Here is a 21,570-nt window from a genome sequence, read left to right on the forward strand (position 1 = left end):
AAAACAAATATATATATATATCCAGAAATATAACCATTTGAACTCAATTATCAGTCATAATATATGACAAAAGATTTCCTTTGTGGTTGCAGAGAACCTTCAGAATTGCCTTAATAATGACAGCAAAAAAAAGCTATTACTGTAGATCAAGGGTGTCCAATCTTGTCAACTGTAGGATTTGAGGACTTCAACTCCCATGCTGATTGTGAAATTTTATTGACTGATTGATTGAATTTATATCGCCGCCTATTCGCCCATGGCGACTCAAGGCAGCTTACAGAATCTAAAACCACATTTAAAACATTAAAACTAATAAAATGAATCAAATAAATTAAGATAGTATAATATAATAAAATCACTCTCCACCCCCCGCCCTGGCGACAGCAGATCACATGATCACAGGCCTGTTGGCAGAACTAGGTCTTCAGAGCCTTCTGGAAGAGTATTAGAATGTGGGCCTTTCGAATCTCTGGGAGGGATGATGTGCCAGAGAGAGGAAGCCACTACGGAGAAGGCCCTTCTTCTTCTGGGTCCCACCAGGTGTATCTCCCTTGGGGATGGGACTTGCAACATTCCTTGCCTCCCCACTCTGGTGGGTCAGACAGATGCGACCAGCAAGAGACGGTCCCTCAAATAACCTGGGCAGGGAGTTGAAGTCTACTTCAATTCTGGGAGTTGAAGTCTACAAGTCTTAAAGTACCAAGGTTGGACATCTCTTCTGTGAATTAATGCACTGAGAAACAATTGACAAATGCTAACATAATCTTAACTAATGGAAAATAATTTAAGAGTGTATCTCAAGGATTCACAGGGCAATTGAGAGTTTCCTTTTCAAAGTCAGGGAACAGATATCTATATCCTTTTTTTCCTTCAATCTAACGGAACACTTTCTATATGGAAAAAACTTAGTGATTATTGAAATAAAATATCAACTGTCCATGTAAAATACATAATCCCACTCGTGTATCTTTAAATCAAATGAAGCATGAGAACAGCACTCATTAAAATTATACTGAACTTCAAATTACTAATCTTCCAGTATTCCAAAATTAAGCCATGGAGGATTACCCACTAATTCCTCCTACTTTGGGCTACTTCTTGGAGGGCAAAATAAAAAAAAAATAAAAATTAATCTGAAACTCTATTCTGATCAGTTTGAACGTTTTCTCTCTTACCCACAACATCAACACTACAAAAGATGCATTTTCAGACAACTTGCCTTTTTAAGGTAAATCATTATACAATGAAAGCTTCGGGAATATCACATTATTGTGTGGTATTCATTGTTGTTAAACAAAGAGCAACAGGCATCATCTTGAAAAAATACATATTATTAATATTGACCGATGCTAAGAAAAGTATAAACAACTTCTTAGACTGTGCCACTTTAAATACCATAATTATAATCCCAGGTTAAGTCAATAACATTGAAGAACACTTTGGTGTGAGACAAGGAGTGCCTTCATGGTGCCTTGTTTATTACCATCTCAGCCGGAAACAATCTCCAGAAAAAAATCACTAATCCAGACTGACCTCCAAGGACCCACCATTGAGGCAACTATGATGGAAAGCAGGATCACTTTGGCCCCAAAAAGATCTTCAAAAAGATCTTCTTCAGACATCTTCAAAAAACGGGAGTGATTCCCTCAAACTGAAGATGGTACTTTGATCAAACTCCCATCTTCTTCATATGCCTGAGCATCACATATTACCTGTTCCAGGCACATCATTCAAACTTTAGGTCCTAACATCCTACCAGAGCAGGGAGGGCAGGAATGCTGCAATGTCACCTGTCCTAAGAAGGTGAATCTAGTGGGACCAAGAAGTAAGGCATCCAACATGGTAGCAGAAATAAGATTGGCATATTGCCCCCAACAATCCGGGTCTTCCATTTTTACCGACCACAGAAGGATGGAAGGTTAAGTCAACCTTGATCCGGTCAGAATTGAACACCTGGCTGTGGGCAGAGTTAGCTTACGATACTGCATTCTAACCACTGTGCTGCCATGGCTCAATGAATTGCATATCTAAGGAGATTAAAAGGTCAAGGTAAAGGTTCCCCTTGCACATACGTGCTAGTTGTTCTCGACTCTAGGGGGTGGTGCTCATCTCTGTTTCAAAGCCGAAGAGCCAGCGCTGTCCGAAGACATCTCTGTGGTCATATGGCCAGCATGACTCAATGCCAAAGGCGCACAGAACGCTGTTGCCTTCCCACCAAAGGTGGTCCCTATTTTTCTACTTGTATTTTTTACGTGCTTTCGAACTGCTATGTTGGCAGAAGCTGGGACAAGTAATGGGAGCTCACCCCATTACGCAGCACTAGGGACTCAAACCACTGAACCGCCAACCTTTCGATCGACAAGCTCAGCATTTTACCCACTAAGCCACCGCGTCCCTTTCTAAGGAGATTACAAATCTGTATTTCTTATATATTAAGAGAAGTGCACCATTTTCGATTTCAGTGTCTTCCAAGCAAACAGGATTTTGGAGGCATACATTTAAATATTAGCAACCTACTGATTCTTTCATTCAGTGCCAAGAAGATCTAAATAAAACAAACAAAAATCAGTGAAAAGCTATTTGTGTTAATTGGAGGACAACAGAAATGCAATTAGGTGCATATTTGTGAACTGCCGATTAAGAGACTGCAGAATTTATTCTAGCACACAGTTTGTTATGAAGCACATGATAAGCATCAACGCGGATCCTAAAAGCAGAAATTCCAATTAAAGAACCAGTATGCCTCTGAGTGACATATGCTGGAGAGAAAGCCTGGTACATTTTTAAAGACAGCTGGCTGATTATTATGGGAAGTAAAAATGTCGGACCAGAGGTGGAGATTGGAGTGATCCAGCCAGCTTGTAATTTTACATTCTTTACAGCCGAGCCAAATTTGGTAAGATTTAGCAGTGACAAAACAGATTTCTGGAGAGAAGCAAAACCCAAAATCTAAGAACCAAATTTTCCTAGAAAGTTAGACCGACCAGCTATTTCAGACAACTCCTTCCCAGAGCCCAATCAGAGGTATTTAGGATCAAAACACTTTAACATCTAACTTTTAGAGGAACTGGAGCACTACGTATCTTCGGTATTCTTCATACATGAGTGCCTCTAAAACTGAGCAGGTGCCTGTAGGAAATAGACAAGAGGTTGAAGGTAGCAAGAACGCCTAGGTTGCCAAAGATGGAGTCTTCCAAGCGTCTTGTTTTTGTCTCTCCAGAAGCAGAAATTGCATGCTGAAGATGTCAGACCACATGAAAAAGTACGCAAGTCGAGTCAAAGCGCCAAGATGGCACCCATTGGGTTATGTCAATATACCGTTGGCCAGGTGGCTGTTGCCTCCATGTTGAATAATATCACTTAAAGTGCATTTCATTTTTTCGTAGCAGGCAAAGTACAAGGCGTGGGCCGGGCCGGCTCCCAAGACGGTGACGTTAATTCCTCGCAGCGGTCTCCAGAGGCCTTCCGTGCAGACAATCTTCCTCAAGGCCTCAAAGACGCTCCGGTACTGAGCTTTGGGGTCAGGTTGCAAACTCTGCATCCGAGTCTACAAGAAGACATAAAAGAAGAGAATGATGTACAGAAGAGAGAGACTCTAGGCTGTGAGACACAACTTTGGGGAGAAGGCATATCTAGTCTTGGAATAGCCTTCAGGTAGTTCTTGACATAACTTTTTTTTTTTAAAAAAATGTTTTATTGATACATTTTTTAAAATAAACATACAAAGTTCCATATCTGTATGAACAGCATGTTGTCTGGGCAATTTTCTAACCTGTTTCTATTATTTAAGGATAAAGGTAAAGGTTCCCCTCGCACATATGTACTAGACGTTCCCGACTCTAGGGGGTGGTGCTCATCTCCGTTTCAAAGCCGAAGAGCCAGCACTGTCCGAAGACGTCTCCGTGGTCTTTGACTGGCATGACTCAATGCCAAAGGCGCACGGAACGCTGTTACCTTCCCACCAAAGGTGGTCCCTATTTTTCTACTTGCATTTTTTACATGCTTTCGAAATGCTAGGTTGCCAGAAGCTGGGAGAAGTCACGGGAACTCACCCCATTACGCGGCGCTAGGGATTCGAACTGCTGAACTGCTGATCTTTCGATCGACAAGCTCAGCCTCTTAGCCATTGAGCCACCACCTCCCTTATTTATTATTTATTTATTATTTAGCCATTGGTAAAACAAGTCCCATGTTAAAGAGTATTCTGTTTCTTCCTTTTCTTTTCTTTTAAATGTTAATCTATCCATCTCAGCACATTCTAATATGTTTTTTTTTAATAACCATTTATTGAATGACCTAGACAAAACACCTAGTTTGCGTCTGGGTGTTTTTATCCAAGACAAGTATCTGCCTTGGTATATTCTTGGATTTAAAGCAGGGGTCTCCAACTATGGAGAGAAGCTGGCTGGGGGAATTCTGAGAGTTGAAGTCCTCCAGGTTTAAAGTGGCCAAGGTTGGAGACCCCTGGTTTAAAGTGTACGAGTATGTTGTGCTGGTTGGAAATCCCTCCCCTGAGCTTTTCAAACATTCCTACAACATATAGAATAGAATAGAATATTTTTATTTATAGACCACCCTTCTCCCGAAGGACTCAGGGCGGTGTACAGCCAAGAATAAAATACAGAAAGAAAACAACAATACAAAACTAAAAACAACCCTTAAAAAACCTATTTGATATGGCTACTTATAGATAAAATATTACCCTCTAAAATTTACAAAAAATTTAAAACCCATAAAATCAATTTGATAATTTAAAATTTAAGCGAGTCCAGCAAGACGAAATAAGTAGGTTTTAAGTTCGCGGCAGAAGGTCCTAAGGTCAGGTATTTGTCGGAGTCCAGGGGGAAGCTCGTTCCATAGGGTAGGAGCCCCCACAGAGAAGGCCCTCCCCCTGGGGGCTGCCAGCCGACATTGCTTGGCTGACGGCACCCTGAGGAGCCCCTCTCTGTGAGAGCGCACCTGTCTTTGGGAGATAGACGGAATCTATGACAATGTTGAATGACAATGTTGCTGTTCTCGTCTTTGTCTGTAATGGAGGAGCTCTAATAATAACAACAACAACAACAACAACAACAACAACAACAACAACAGAGTTGGAAGGGACCTTGGAGGTCTTTTAGTCCAACCCCCTGCCCAGGCAGGAAACCCTATACCACTTCAGATAAATGGTTATCCAATATTTTCTTAAAAATTTCCAGTGTTGGAGCATTCACAACTTCTGCAGGCAAGTCGTTCCACTGATTAATTGTTCTAACTGTCAGGAAATTTCTCCTTAGTTCTAAGTTGCTTCTTTCTTTGATTAGTTTCCACCCATTGCTTCTTGTCCTGTCCTCAGGTGCTTTGGAGAATAGTTTGACTCTCTCTTCTTTGTGGCAACCCCTGAGATATTGGAACACTGCTATCATGTCTCCCCTAGTCCTTCTTTTCATCAAACTAGACAAACCTTTTGCTGGGTCCTTTTTGGGGGAAGGGGATTTGATGAAGGCCCAGTTAAGATAACCACAAGTTCAAGATGTCTCCACAGACATCTAAAACGATTGGGAAATAATCAAATCCAAGGGAGGCAGGATGGCGCGTTCCTTACCTTCTGTTTGGCTTCTTCCTTGAGTGAGTAGTATCAGCAGAAAGCAAGCAATATTCTTCCAAAGGCCAGAATTAACCCAGAAGTGTACAGTTGCTAACCTGCACAGTTGGTAACTTATAAGTAGTCCTTGACTTACAACCAAATTGCCAAGCTCGGAGCTCAAACCAACAGCCCAACTACCAACCCGAGCTACTTACATTCAAATATATTACAATTGTTTATTTAGTGATTGTTCGGAATTCAAGGGCACTGAAAAAAAGTGACTAACGACCATTTCCCACACTTACAACCTTTGCAGCAACCCCAAGGTCATGTGATCAAAATTCAAATGCCTGGCAACTGACTCACACTTATGACGGTTGCAGTGTCTGGGGGGGGGATCACATGATCCCCTTTTGTGACCTTCTAACAAGCAAAGTCCACGGGAGAAGGCAGATTTTATTTATTTATCTATCTATCTATCTATCTATCTATCTATCTATCTATCTATCTATCTATCTATCTATCTATCTATCTATCAAACTTATATACCGCACCATCTCCCGGAGGACTCAGGGCGGTTCACAGGCATATTAAAAACAATATAATAAATAAACGTTAAAACCCAGTTAAAACTAAATATTATCATGGCCTGATCACTAAAACAGTAAAAACCGGTAAAACCCCCATTAAAATTTAGCTAAAACATTTTATTCTTAGGCTAGTCCCGCACGCTGAAATAATAGAGTCTTCAGTTCACGTCTGAAGGTCCGGAGGTCGGGGAGTTGTCGTAATCCCGGAGGAAGCTCGTTCCACAGGACTGGTGCCGCCACAGAGAAGGCCCTCCCTCTGGGGGTCGCCAACCTACATTGTTTAGTCGACGGCACCCCGAGGAGGCCCACTCTGTGGGAGCGCACAGGTCGTTGGGAGGCAATTGGCGGCAGAAGGCGGTCTCGAAGGTATCCCGGTCCTAAGCCATGGAGCGCTTTAAAGATGGTAACCAAAACCTTGAATTGCACCCGGAAGACTACCGGTAGCCAGTGTAGGCCGCGCAGGATAGGTGTTATATGGGAGCAACGCGGTGCTCCCTCTATCACCCGCGCGGCCGCGTTCTGGACTAACTGGAGCCTCCAGGTGCTCTTCAAGGGGAGCCCCATGTAGAGAGCATTGCAATAGTCCAGGCGGGAAGATTCACTTAATCACCATGTCCCTAACTTAATGCCTGCAGTGATTCACTTAATAACGGTGGCAGTAAGAGTCGTAACATGGAGCAAAACTTGCTTGACAAATGTCTCACTTAGCAGCAGAAACTTTGGGCTCAATTGTGGTCGTAAATCAAGAATTACCTTATCCTATATTTCTATTAATTCTCCCAATCTCCATAGCATTACATCAATCAACTCTTTTAAGAAAAAATAAAATGGGAATTGATATAGATTAAGATCAAAATATTAATGAGATGAGAATACCTGAATATGAGACTTTTTGAAATAACGGAAATGTTAGCTTGTCTTTTATTTTTTATAAGATTAAGAATACCAATTTTAAAAATGTTTATTGAAATTTAAAGAGATGATTGATGCTGATGCTATAGAGATTGAAAAAAAGAAATTAGTAAATGGGAATATAGGGTTTTAATATAAATGGGAAAAGATAAAAGAGGGGAATAAAAAAAGAGGGGATAGATTTGATTAAAGATTAGAATTCGGGATGGAGGGTTAGATTAGAAGTTTTTTTTTTTTTAAGAGAAATGCAAATAGGGAAATTTAAAAAAGTGGGGGGAAGGGAAATATATTGATAAAAATATATAAGAGGGTGAGGAAAAACTAAATTGGATGTGATTATATACCTGGCTGATATTTTGTACAAAAAAGATATACTGTATGTGGTTTGTTTAAAAATAAAAATAAAAATAAAAAAAAAAACAAAAGAATTACCTGCAGCAGCATAGAAAAAGTAGACAGGGCAAAGGAAAAATGTGGATAGAGTCCAGGCAAAACTAAATGTTACTTAACTAAATTTGAAGCTAAGCGGAATATTTATTTATTTATTTTTTTTAAAAAAACATGAATTAAATATAGGGAATGCGATTATTTCCCACAATGCAATGGAGGAAAATGCCTGGAAAAAGCCAGCCATGTAAAAACATGCCAGGAGAGGGTGCTGCAAGCTTGCCCAGTATGGCAGTGCCATCTCCAGCAAAGTTCTTGCAAGTTGTTGTAGCCAATATGTGTCTAAAGAGAAGGAACAATACCTGCTTTGGGCACAGATCTCAGCAATGGATACCCATCTTAAGCCAACAGATAGTGGCCAGAAGTGATAATACCTCTAATGCAGTGGTTCTCAACCTTTATAGTGCTGCGACCCCTTTAATACAATTCCCCACGATGTGGCGACCCCCAACTGTATCACAGTGATAGGCAGCGATCTCAGTGCGCCTCAGCAGCCGCAGAAGGGGGAAAAAAGCAGCAAACTGTTTTTTTTAATTTATCGCGCCTGAAGCCGTCTTGGCTAGCGATCTGAACTGCTTGCGATTGCCTTGAGGACGGAGACATTAAAGCGGAGACTCCTCCCCTATTAAGTTTATCGCGCCTGAAGCTAGATTAGGCTAGCGATGGGAGTGATTGCAGCTGGCTTGAGAGGGAGACATCAGAGCAAAGATTTCTCTCTTTTTTAATTCATCGCGCCTGAAGCCGAATTCGGCTAGCGATTTGAAGAGCCTAAAACTGGCTTGTGGAGTCAACCGTTGAAGTGCGATTCTTCGACTCGCAAGTATACTTCCCATATTTCCAATGGTCTTAGGCGACCCCTGGCAAATAGTCATTCGACCCCCAATGGGGTCGCGACCCACAGGTTGAGAACCGCTGCTCTAATGCAAACCTCTAACGTGAGAAGTTAGACAGCCACTGGTTACTGGTTAGCAGTAATGATTTAGAATGTAGAACATAGAATATGTTGGAAGGGACTTTAGAGGTCTTCTAGTCGAAGCAGAAGATCCGGACAAATGACAATCCAGCCACTTCTTGATAACATCCAACAATGGAGCACCCACAACTTCTGGAAGCAAGCCGTTCCACTGATTAATTGCTCTCACTGTCAGGAAATTTCTCTTTAGGAGATCCAGGTTGGATCGCTCCTTGATGAGCTTCCATCCATTACTTCTCATCCTGTCCTCACGGTGCTTTGGAGAAGAGATCAACACCCTCTTCTCTGGGACAGCCCCCTCAAACATCAGAAGATTGCTATCATGTCACCCCCCTTGTCCTTCTCTTGGTTAGACTAAACATACCTAATTCCCTCAATTGTTTGTCATCCGATTTAGTCCGCAGTCCCCTTATCATCTTTGTTGCTGTATTGATGTGTAGTTGACCTTGTGTCTTTCCACCAGAAAGTCATCCAGAAGCATTCTCTTCTCCAACGTTCTTCCCCAAACACCACCATATGCAGAAGGTTGGGTTCAGAGGTGCCCATTGGCCAAAACTCACCAACCACCATAATCTCCTTTTAATGACCCCATAAACCCTTGAGGGGTGGAGTCTGTGGCAGCTGAGTGTTTACTGGCCAGTTGCCCTTCCTGTCACCAGTGTGGAGTTATATTCAGCAGATATATTCTCAATGAGCCCAGAGAAAGAAATATCTGCCTCTACCTAGGATTGAACTCACAGCCTCCTTTGATTGTGGGGCGAGAGCTCCACCTCTAATCCACTACACCACTCAGCCAAAACTCATCAATGAGTTTCCAAAATTAAGGATAGAGCCAAACCTGACTCTCTGGGATGCAGAGTATAACCCAATGAAATACTACCTCCACCCTTCTTAGATGGGAGTCTATCTAGGAAGCTGTATCCCGGAAGTGGCAAGACAGTGAGAGCTCTAAGTGACAAACCACAAAGCAGTGAAACTCATATGAACCTTATGCATGAATAGTTGACAAAGAGGAACATCCAATTACTACATTTTTAAACAATAATAAAAACAGAAAATTGGCAACCTTTATTCAAATCAGCCACATCTCCAACAGATGAAGAATGCAAATCTAGAAATGTTGAGGGCCAAGTTATTGGCCCATGAGTTTAAATTTCATCTCTACAATAAGTAGAAAGTATATCAAACTCTTATATTCAACTTTCCCAGGGAGAAAAGCTATGGCAAATCTAGATAGCATACTAAAAAGCAGCGACATCACCCTGCCAACAAAAGTGCGCATAGTCAAGGCTGTGGTGTTCCGAGTTGCAATGTATGGTTGTGAACGTTGGACCATAAGAAAGGCTGAGCACCAAAGAATTGAGGCCTTTGAACTCTGGTGCTGGAGAAGACTCCTGTGAGTCCCTTGGACTGCAAGGCAATCAAATTGGTTAGTCCTAGAGGAGATCAACCCTGACTGCTCTTTAGAAGGCCAGATCCTGAAGAGGAAACTCAAAGACTTTGGCCACCTAATGAGAAGGAAGGACTCCCTGGAGAAGAGCCTAATGCTGGGAAAGATGGAGGGCAAAAGAAGAAGGGGACGGTAAAGGTGGCTGGATGGAGTCACTGAAGCAGTTGGCATGAGCTTAAATGGATTCCAGAGGATAGTAGAGGACAAGAAGGCCTGGAGAAACGTTGCCCATGGGGTCGCGATGGGTCGGACACGACTTTGCAACTAACAACAAATATTCAACTCTCCCAGTGAAAAATCAGCCTCACCCAAGGTTTTTACAAGGAAGAAAATGTACTTTAACAATGTTTTTATTCTTTAAGTATCTCCAAGCACGCCAAGTGATAAACACAAAGAGCATTCCTCAGAATTTATTATCAAGGGATTTTGAAGAAATAGAATTAGCAGCCTCTGCAAAAGAAAAGGAAACCTAGTACAAGAACAGACGCTTTTCCAAATAGAAGGATATAAAAAGTCCTACAAGGTTGAGACACACATTTGATGTGTAATCTAAATAAGGAGTTGTCTTGATCAGAGGTGGTACTCAGCTGGTTCAAACCGGTTTGCCCGTACCAGTAGAGCGACACCCCCCCCGCACTGCCCCACCCCCTGCACATGCACGCACGACCAACCCTCCCCCCCAGTGCTTCCCCCCACCCATGCATGGCTGTGCAATCTCCCCCCCCCCCACTGCCCCGTTTTGGGCCTAGCAGGCCTCCCTGAAGCCTCCGGAGACCGGAAACAACCCGTTTCCGGGTTTCTGGTAATTCCGGGAGGCCTGTTTTTTGCCTTCCCTAGGCTCTCGAGGCTTTCCTGGTACTTCTGGGAGGTCTGTTTTTTGCCCTCTCAGAGCCTTTGTGCGAAACCTGTACTTACCTGGTGTCCAAAACGGGCCACATGGAGACTCCTGGAAGGGGAGGGGCAGGTGTGGGAGGGGCCATCCAAAAATCAGCTGGCTGGCATGCACATGCGCGGTGGAGATGACCTAGGGCAACCAGTGGCACACATGCCATAGATTCGCCATCACAGTTCTAGTGGCTTGTCCTGTCAGTATTGAGTAGGTGGTCTTAAGAGGTTCCTTGATTGGGTTGCTTATTGTTGGGCTGATTACTGTTGGCTTGCAAACGTCCCAACCAAGCAACCTCTATGAAACTCCCCCACCAATACTGGTGGGACAAACCACTAGAATATAAACTGAGAGTAAATGTCATTTCTTACTAGCACTGATGATGTCACCTAGTTTGGGTAATAAAAGATCTGCAAGACAACAACCAAGCTCAGAAAGCACTAAGGACCCCTCATTTCAACCTTGAGCTACAAATATTCTCCTTTATTAGTACTTCGAGATAATCCGATCAGAATCATTCCAAAATGCCACTCCACTTTGGAAGGAGATAAAAGAAAATAAGCCTAAAAAGCCTAAAATAAAAATTAAAACATAAAATGATGCCCCTTTGGAGGATTCCGACTCAGGCACTTGTACTTACACAAACTGGCACACAAATTTATATCCTTGAATACAGTCCTTTCACATTAACATAAACAGCCAACTTTCGGAATGGGGCAACGTCTTGTTGCAGCTAAGGCAGGGTTGAAATGCTCCCAGCTCGGACCGGATCGAGCGATCCGGTAGCAATGGCAGCGGGTGGTTCTGAGAACCGGTAACAAAAATCCTTGCCCCCTCCCCCCATGCCCAGCTGAGCCACGTGATCGTCAGAGCCTTTTTTTTTTTTTTATTCTCGGTGGAAGAGGTTGTAAATAAAAATGCTTTTAAAGGGTTAAAACAAGGCTCTGACAATCCTGGCTGAGGTGCCTGATCGTCAGAGGCTTTTTTTTTTTTTTAACTTTTAAAAGCATTTTTTAAAAGGTAAAAAAGCTGAAGCCTGCTAGGGTAAAAATGGGGAGTGGGGGATTCGTTTGAGAGAGAAAGACAGAGAGAGAGAGGGAGAAAGAAAGAAAGAAAGAAAGAAAGAAAGAAAGAAAGAAAGAAAGAGAAAGAAAGAAAGAAAGAAAGAAAGAAAGAAAGAAAGAAAGAAAGAAAGAAAGAAAGAAAGAAAGAAAGAAAGAAAGAAAGAAAGAGGGAGGGAGGAAAAAGGAGAGGAAGGAAGGACTACAAACCTGGCACTAGACGCAGCTTCAGAGAATAATCCAGGGCTGGAAGGGACCTGGAGGTCATCTAGTCCAACCCTGCTCCAGCAGGACATTGTTAGTGAGTTTCTGTCTTTTGATTCCCCCAGTCACGCCCACCCAGCCACATGACCCCCACACACACCAAGCCACGCCCATTAAGCCGCGCCCACAGAACCGGTAGGAAAGAAATTTAGATTTCACCACTAAGCTAAGCATTAACCCGCCTTGGGTTTGATGGAAGAGTTCAGCAACTTCAGAGATCCTGAGGGCAAAGGTTTAGAGAAGCATGAGCATAGAGGGCCACATCTGGCTATTCTTAGGCTCCTGTGCCTTGGTTGTAAACTCTTGTGGTTGCAGAAAAAATGCAGAAGGCACTGACAAAGAGTGGAAAGTATAGGAAACAAGCGTTGCAAGGACTTGATGGAAGTGGAGGGATTTACTGAAGGGAATAAGAATGGACAAGACAACTTCACACAAGTGTTATCCTTTATAACAGGGGTCCTCAACCCCCGGGGCCACGAACCAGCACCAGTCTGTGACCTGTTAGGAACCAGACCGCACACCTGGAGTTGAGCGACGGGTGAGCGAGCGAGACCAAACCATCCTCACCATCCCCCAGTGTGTGGGAAAATTGTCTTCCATGAAATTGGTCCTTGGTGCTAAAAATGTTGCTTTACGATACAACCAGGATGCGTCTCCTGCCGCCACCAAGGGCAAGATTCATCCTAAAAGTCATAAGGTACGGATTTGTCAAGCTGGATGTCAAGAGAAAGTCACCTAGTAGTTTTAATAATACCCAATAATACCCAATAATACCCTCACATCCTGGACATAAAATGTTTCAATTCCTACCTTCAAATCGACGGTACAGAGCACTGCACACCAGAACAACTAGACACAAGGAGAGTTTTTTCCCGAAGGCCATCACTCTGCTAAACAAATAATTCCTTCAACACTGTCAAACTATTTACTAAATCTACACTACTATTAATCTTCTCATCGATTCCATCACCAATCTCTTTCCACTTATGACTGTATGACTGTAACTTGTTGCTGGCAATCCTTATGATTTATATTGATATACTGACCATCAATTGTGTTGTAAATGTTGTACCTTTGATATATTTTTTTTCTTTTTTCTTTTTCTTTTATGTACACTGAGAGCATATGCACCAAAACAAATTCCTTGTGTGTCCAATCACACTTGGCCAATAAATTCTATTCTATTCTATTCTATTCTATTCTATTCTATTCTATTCTATTCTATTCTATTCTATTCTATTCTATTTTATTCTATTCTATGACTAGACCAGGAATGTCAAACTCGATTTCATTGAGGGTTGTGTTTGACCTCGGGGAGCAGGGCGGCATGGCCAGCTCAACGTCACTCGTGTCGGGATGTCTGTGGTGGCCCAAGCGCTCTGCTAGCAAAAACAGGCTCCCGAGCTCCGTTTCCAGCTGTGATGGCCTCCTGCAAACCTCTGCCAGCAAAAACGGACCACATGCAGCCCTCCCAAGCTCCATGTCGCTGGCAGAGGCACCATGGGCCTTCACTATTTCCAGGCCAAATCTAAGCACCGGATCCGGCCCCTGGGCCTTGAGTTTGACACCCCAGGACTAGTCTATTATTTTTTCCAAGCAGAGAGACAAAACCATCATCCACAATGGGTGCTGTGGCCCTATTGCTTCCAGCATCAAGCAATGACTGGTCTACCAGATTTAAGGCAGTCCTTTCTCCGCCTCTTGTTGATTCAAAAATATCACAGCGCAGGATGACACAGGGCTAATGACTGGCGTGATTTAAATCCAAGCTGAATGCCTACAAAACTCCAGATGTCTGACTGCCCAACAGCCTAATATCAACCTGACTAATGCCGGAGGACTATAATTCTGTTATAAAAATGCTGCTTCTCTTGCTTTTTACACATGTCTGAAAATGTACAGCTCTGAACATTTTCTACTCTGCAAACATTAGCAGAAGATCCAACCCAATTCTTGGGCCATATGCTATATAGCCAAGACATCATCCCATTTTCCTGAGTAACAACAGTTTTTAGGTAACAATATAAGAAAGAAAGAGATGTCTATGGAGATTCTTAATCATCCAGGTCGTAGTTGCCCCAAAGGCGTGTTTTTTTTTCCCCCAAAAAAGCAACTGGATATTCTTGGTTCGATAGAAGCTGCGGCCGTGCGGGTAATAGTGGGAGCAACTCGAGGCTCCCATGTAACACCTATCCTGCGTGAGCTGCACTGGCTTCCGGTGGTCTTCCGAGTGCAATTCAAGGTGTTGGTTATCACCTTTAAAGCGCTCCATGGCATAGGACCGGGTTATCTACGAGACCGCCTGCTGCTACCAATAGCCTCCCATCGACCCGTGCACTCCCATAGAGGGGGGTCTCCTCAGGGTGCCGTCGGTCAAACAATGTAGACTGGCAACCCCCAGGGGGAGAGCCTTCTCTGTGGGGGCTCCTGCCCTCTGGAATGAGCTGCCTCCGAGGATACGTCAACTTCCTGATCTCCGGACCTTTCGCCGCGAGCTAAAGACCTTTCTGTTCCATCGTGCAGGGCTGGCTTAATGAAGTTTTTTATTGGGGTTTTAATACAGTTTTATTATAATTCTTTCAGCCTTTAATTTAATTAGTTTTTTAAATGCTTTTTTAACTTTCTGATTTGTGCTTTTTACCATGGCTGTAAACCGCCCTGAGTCCTTCGGGAGAAGGGCGGTATATAAATTAAATAAATAATAAATAATAATAATAAAAGAAGTTTCTTGAATGAGAACCAAAATGTTTTAAAGGAGAAAAAAAACAAGAAAGTCCAGTTGCCTTTTGAAAAAAACACCTTTGGGAGAAAAACATAGCTTCTTAGCTAATTCCAAGTTTCTGATTTCTATCTAACCTTTCCCCTTTTTTGGGTGGTTGTTTAATAATCAAGTTAGTTATTTAGCTACCTAGCAGGCTTGGACTGCTGAACTTGTAAAATTCAAGGGAAGTTCAGCAAGTCTACTCAGTCTGGTGTGTTGTGGTCCGCCAGCAGCCTGCAGAGCTGGCAACGGAGTTGGACAGTGATGAGGCTAAGGAAGAACATGGGCCAGTCCTGGAGGCTGGGGAAGGCCCAGATGAGGGCTCTGCATCGGAGGCAGAGATGGGGAGTGACGTGCTGACAGTAGTGAGGCAGAGAAACAGGAGGAGCCTGTTCTAATGCACGCATGAGAAGAGCTGCCAGAAGGCAAGAGCAGCTAAAGCAAAGAGGACGACTCGGGAGTAGGGCCGAGAGATGATTGGCTTCTCCCATAAGGCTTAAAAGACCAGCAACGGTGTATGGGGTCTTTGCCGGAAAACAACGTTGATAGCCTTGCTCCTTGTCTTGCTGCATTTATTTCTTGTTGGCGTCTTCTGCTTTTGAACTTTTGCTAAGAAAGTCCTTTGGCAGTTTGCCTAACTAGACCAAGGTTGTTGATAAGACTGAAGACTTGTGTTATGAAGAATTTGTTTTGATTTAGTTTGGACGACGCTGAGAATGAGTTAATTCTCAGCTGTTCTAATAAAGTCTGTTTGTTTTTTTGAACTGAGTGCGTCTACTACTACCTACTTGGGCCTGGATCACAACATGGTGGAATTTCTTCAGCTTCCCTGTGGATAAAGCTGTCGCCAGTTCACACACACATCCTCATTCGGAAAGTTCAGGTTCTTCTCAAGAGAGAAAACAATTATTCCTCTTATCTCGTAATACTTTGCTGAGAGAAAAAGCAAGGCTTAAATCCCAGGCTTCTCAGTTACCCAAGAGCAGCAAATCCCACTTCCACGTAACCATCTATTTGAAAAGCCTGAACAACATGCAAATCTAATCCCAAAAATCATTTTGTCAGCTCTAAATCCTCAGAAAATGCAGTAGAGGAATTATAGCGAATAAACACCAATTTGCCAGCTGCCAAAATACTTGGCTTTGGCAAATCCCATTAAAAATAGCTTGTGCTTATGCGTTTATGTAGACACAGACCTAACCTACAACTGAATGAGAGATAATGTAAGTTTTAAATCATTATAGTGTAAAGCAAATTAAAGAACCGCGTCAAGGGTGATAAACAGTCTGGTTTTTATACATTGTCTATATAATTTATTTTAATGGAAGATGAGCAACACTGCAAATATCTCAATAGACACAGCTTTAAAACCCCTTACTTCCTTAATTTCTAGTCCTTATGATTTGGGAACAAGCTGAAACATAAATGCATGCCCAGCCTGACTTTCCAATCCTATGAAGATCTTGACTTGGTATTAGTAGATGACAGAGATGGGATAGTAAAGCTAAAGGAGGAACTGGAGTTGTTTAAACTACAGAAGTATGTCATTAATGCAATGTCTCATATATAGGGCCTCTGGTGGCTCAGACTGGTAAGACAGTCTGTTATTAACAGCAGCTGCCTGCAATTACTGCAGGTTCAAGCCCCACCAGGCCCAAGGTTGACTCAGCCTTCCATCCTTTATAAGGTAGATAAAATGAGGACCCAGATTGTTGGGGGCAATAAGTTGACTTTGTATATAATATACAAATGGATGAAGACTATTGTTTGACATAGTGTAAGCTGCCCTGAGTCTTCGGAGAAGGGCGGGATATAAATGCAAAATTAAAATAAATAAAAAATAATAATAATCCAAGTATGCCTTCTATTCTCCTTACACAGCCTAATCAATTGTCCTAACTCAGGAGTAGTCAACCTTTTTATACCCATCGCTCACTTTTGTATCTCTGTTAGTAGTAAAATTTTCTAACCGCTCACCGGTTCCACAGTAATGCGCCGTGTATCATCATCTACGCATGCCTCTCGCACATCGTGGGTTGGGTTTGAGGGGGGCAGCGGCTACCAGCTCTGCTTGTCTGTTTCAGCTGGGTGGTGTGGGGGGAGATGCGCGAGCTATTCTGGGACGGACGAGGCTCTATTGTTGCGGTCGCACTATAGCGCCATTTAGTTTCACTTACCTAACGTGAACTAAACTTATACGCGGGCGATACAAATAGTATATTTTCAGAAATTTAAATTGTCACGGGGAATTTTATGAAAACCTAATGAAAATGTTTTTTTTAAAATAATGCTATGAAATTTTTTTTAAAAAGTCAATTAAATTTTAAAAAAGGAAAGTGCTTCAGTATCGGACAAAACCCCTACCGCCCATCAGGAAAGCTGGAACGCCCACTAGTGGGCGGTAGGGACCAGGTTGACTACCACTGTCCTAACTGATCGTGTCTGAACTAGAATCTCAACCCAAGAATTTCCAAATGGTGGCTTTCAAATGCAACTAATATTATCTATCTCCGTTTAACTTCTAGTACATGCAAACTGGGTCAACTTTTAAAGGTCTGATCCAGGGGAGGGGAGGGGAAGAGAGGGGAGGGGAGGGGATACTGCATTGCAGGAAGATCAACCTCATCAGTAGTTGCCACCTAAACCCCACTAGATGCGGGTTTTTTGTTTTTTTTCACCTGCTCTCAAAATTCCAAGCAAGCATAGCTTTAAGCAAGGCTGAAAATTATGGCATCCAACAGATTTGAAGATCTCAGGATATGAGTCACCCACCCTCTTTTTAACAAACAGCCAGTCAGCCGTTCTTTGCTCTTTTTCTTTTAAATCTCCCTTCTCTTATGAATAACTTTGTTCCAGATTGAAATATACACCTTGCAATAAAGGAAAAGAAAATGCTGGAGAAGCGTAAGCTTGAGAGTAGTATTGTGTTGTGCGTAGATAGGTCCACTACAGGGAGGGAGGAGGGAGGGAGGAGGAAGGGAGAAGAGGAGGAAGAGAGAAGAGGAGGAAGGGAGGAGGAGGAGGAAGGAAGGAGAAGAGGGAGGAAGGAAGAAGGAAGGGAGGAGGGAGAGAGGAGGGAGGAAGAGAGAAGAGGGAGGAAGGGAGGGAGGAGGGAGGAAGAGAGAAGAGGGAGGGAGGAGGAGGAGGGAGGAAGGGAGAAGAGGGAGGAAGGAAGAAAGGGAGGAGGAGGGAGGCAGGGAGGGAGGAGGAAGAGGGAGGATACTGCATTGCAGGAAGATCAACCTCATCAGTAGTTGCCACCTAAACCCCACTAGATGCGGGTTTTTTGTTTTTTTTCACCTGCTCTCAAAATTCCAAGCAAGCATAGCTTTAAGCAAGGCTGAAAATTATGGCATCCAACAGCTTGGAAGATCTCAGGATGTGAGTCACCCACCCTCTTTTTAACAAACAGCCAGTCAGCCGTTCTTTGCTCTTTTTCTTTTAAATCTCCCTTCTCTTATGAATAACTTTGTTCCAGATTGAAATATACGCCTTGCAATAAAGGAAAAGAAAATGCTGGAGAAGCGTAAGCTTGAGAGTAGTATTGTGTGTGCGTAGATAGGTCCACTACAGGGAGGGAGGGAGGGGGAGGAAGGGAGAAAAGGGAGGGAAGGAAGAAAGGGAGGGAGGGGGGGGGGGGGAGGAAGAGAGAAGAGGAAGGGAAGGAAGAAAGGAAGGGAGGGAGAGAGAGAGGAAAGGAGGGAGGAGGGAGGAGGAGGAGGGAAGAGAGGGAGGAGGGAGGAAGGAGGAGGGAGGAGGGAGGGGAGGAAGGAAGAGGGAGGGAGGAGGAGGAGGAGGGAGGAGGGAGAAGAGAGAAGAGGGAGGGATGAAAGAAAGGATAGGAGGGAGGCAGGGAGGGAGGGAGGAAGGAGCCGGGTAGCAGGGAAGGAGGAAGAAAAGGCAGGAAAGGAAGGAAGGAAGGATGGATGGATGGGAGGGAGGCAGGCAGGGAGGAAGGCAGGGAGGGAGAAGAGGCAAGGAAGGAAGGAAGGAAGGAAGGAAGGAAGGAAGGAAGGAAGGAAGGAAGGAAGGGTGTTATGAGTTCTTGAACTTAGTTGAACTTTACATCTCTCGTTAAGACACAGTAATTTTCCCTAATAGTGTAAACAAACCGAATAACTTATTTCATGTAAAGCTCCTTTCTGACTAAACAGGGTGTGGTGCTCAAATATTTTCAAAAACACCCCCGATCCATCCCTCTTCCTTTCTTTTTCATCCCTGCCACGCCAGCCGCCCCTGGAAATGAAGCTGCCCTTTGTGTTGGCGGTGTTCACTGACGAATCGGCTTGGAGGAAAATAGCAAGGAGAAGAAAGAATGTAGGCCTTAAGCCCCAGTCAGCCACTTCACAAATTTAAGGGGTGGGGCAGGAAAACCCAATCATCTCACATAACACCGTGGGTTCTTGTGGTGGTGGTGATTGTTGTCTGCCCTGCATCTGTCCAGCGATGATAAGTTCTACCGCCAAGCTTAAAAAGTTATCTACAACCCCATCCACCAACTTTTTAAAACTCTGCACATATTAGGTACTATAGTATCTGACCCTCTTGAAAAATGGTGGGTCTGTTTTAAAGCCCTTGCCGACCATTTTTTTTTGCACAGGACTGTAGCTCTCTCAAGCTATTCTCCAAAGCACCCGAGGGTAGAACAAGAAGCAATGGACAGAAACTAATCAGGGAGAGAAGCAACTTAGAACTAAAGAGAAATTCCCTGACAGTTAGAACAATTAATATGTGGAACAACTTGTCACCAGAAGTTCTGAATGCTCCAACACTGGAAATTTTTAAGAAGAGGTTGGATAACCATTTATCTGAAGTGGTGTAGGGTTTCCTGCCTGGGCAGGGGGTTGGACTAGAAGACCTCCAAGGTCCTTTCCAACTCTGTTATTCTATTCTATTCTATTCTATTCTATTCTATTCTATTCTATTCTATTCTATTCTATTCTATTCTATTCTATTCTATTCTATTCTATTCTTCTGTGAAGCCTCAATAGGTCACTTGTCCCTTTTCTGCCCTCCCCTGTTCATTTCCCCCTATCCTTCCCACCATTTCCATCCTTTTCCCTCCTTCTGTCAGTTTTGAAAGGCAATTTTCTTTTTGCTTCTTAACTGCCACATATTTTAGCTGGGGAAGTTGGGAGGGGGTTGTTGTTGGAGCGGTAGAAAGTTAGTCCTAACAGCATTCTGTATTCAAGGACATCCTGCGTCTGACGGAGACTGCCTGAAGATTGTATCCAATTTGAGTATGAAGAGTTGATTGGACAATGTGATGAGCTTGTGGGGGTGGGGAAGGGCTGTGAAAGGTCAACTGGGTGTGGAAAACCTGGAAGCTTTCAGTTTCGGGTTTTCCCAGCTGTGCCAACATGACTTCTCTAATAAATTGGAACTTTGAGGAACCTCAAGCCTCAGAGCTTTATTTCGTTGGGGGTGTTCCTTAGAACCCTGACACCTTCTCTGTTACCTTACAGGATAGAGCCGTGATGGCAAACCTATGGTACATGTGCCAGAGGTGGCATACAGCACCCTCTCTGATGGCTGGTGAGCTGTCACCCCAGTTCTGTTCCGCTCTGCCGTGCATGACTGCGTGCCTCCCACCGGCCAGCTGGTCTTTGGGTCTCTGCTGTGCATGCATAGGGTTCATGCGGGGCCTCATAGGCAAACCGGGGTGGGGGGGCAGGGCCATGCACTCATGCTTTACTTTCAAGAAACTATGGTTGATAACAGCTCTGAGTGGAAAGGTGTTGCTGCGTTTGGGTGTTAAAAAAATATGAATAATCATCTCACTAGCTCATGCCTGTGTGATTTGCTCTAGTACGTGGCAAAAACATATAATCAAAAGCAAAGAATGGCATCCGAACCACGGTTTGTTGATCATGGTTTACAAACCGAGAGTTGGGTTTGTTCCCCTCTGCACAAGCTAGTCAGAAGTCACCGTCTTTTTGTGTGGGTATGATTTTGTCTCGGTTGGAGAAGATCCAGAATTCTTGGTTCCTGTGAAAATCCTGCAACCTTCCAGATATTGCTGAACTATACATCCCGGTAGCCATGTTGCTTAGTTAGTTTGTTCTGTAATCTGTTTTATTATTTTTACAAGTAACTCAAGGCAGTGTACATATGCAACGCACATCTTCCTCCTCCTATTTTTCCCACCGCAACAACCTTATGAGGTGAGCTGGGCTGAGAAAGAATAACTAGCCCAAAGTCACCCAGCCAGCTTTCACACCTAAGGTGGGGCTAGAATTCACCGGCGCCTGGTGATTGGCCCAAAATTACCCAATTGGCTTTCATGCCCAAGGCAGGAACAGAACTCAATGTCTCCTGGTGATTGGCCCAAAGTCATTCAGCTGGCTTTCACACCTAAGGTGGGGCTAGAATTCACCGACGCCTGCTGATTGGCCCAAAATTACCCAGTTGGCTTTCATGCCCAAGGCAGGAACAGAACTCAATGTCTCCTGGTGATTGGTCTAAAGTCATCCAGCCGGCTTCCACATCTAAGGTGGAGCTAGAATTCACCGACGCCTGGTGATTGACCCAAAGTCTCCCAGCTGGCTTTGGTGCCTAAGGCAAAACAGTCTCCTAGTCTCTAGCCTTGTACCTTAACCAGTAGACCAAATTGGCTCTCTAGATCAAACTCGCTCTAGTTATTGAAAGCTGTAATTTAGC

The 21,570-nt window shown here is 43.6% G+C and overlaps 1 protein-coding gene across 4 annotated transcripts in view; it reads right to left on the reverse strand.

Moving 5' to 3' along the window:
- The window catches only part of SLC25A37 (solute carrier family 25 member 37), a 60,487-nt gene that overhangs the window by 10,568 nt on the left and 28,349 nt on the right, over positions 1-21,570 (reverse strand). The window contains exon 2 of one of the 4 annotated variants that reach the window (XM_058194353.1): positions 3,319-3,547. In XM_058194353.1, coding sequence (XP_058050336.1) covers positions 3,319-3,547 — 229 coding nt within the window. Of the gene's footprint in view, positions 1-2,984; positions 3,295-3,318; positions 3,548-21,570 lie in introns of those variants that run through there. The other 3 variants (XM_058194354.1, XM_058194356.1, XM_058194355.1) reach the window with 3 other exon arrangements.

This window comes from Ahaetulla prasina, chromosome 9, assembly GCF_028640845.1.
Source record: "Ahaetulla prasina isolate Xishuangbanna chromosome 9, ASM2864084v1, whole genome shotgun sequence".
Classification (NCBI taxonomy): Eukaryota; Metazoa; Chordata; class Lepidosauria; order Squamata; family Colubridae; genus Ahaetulla; species Ahaetulla prasina.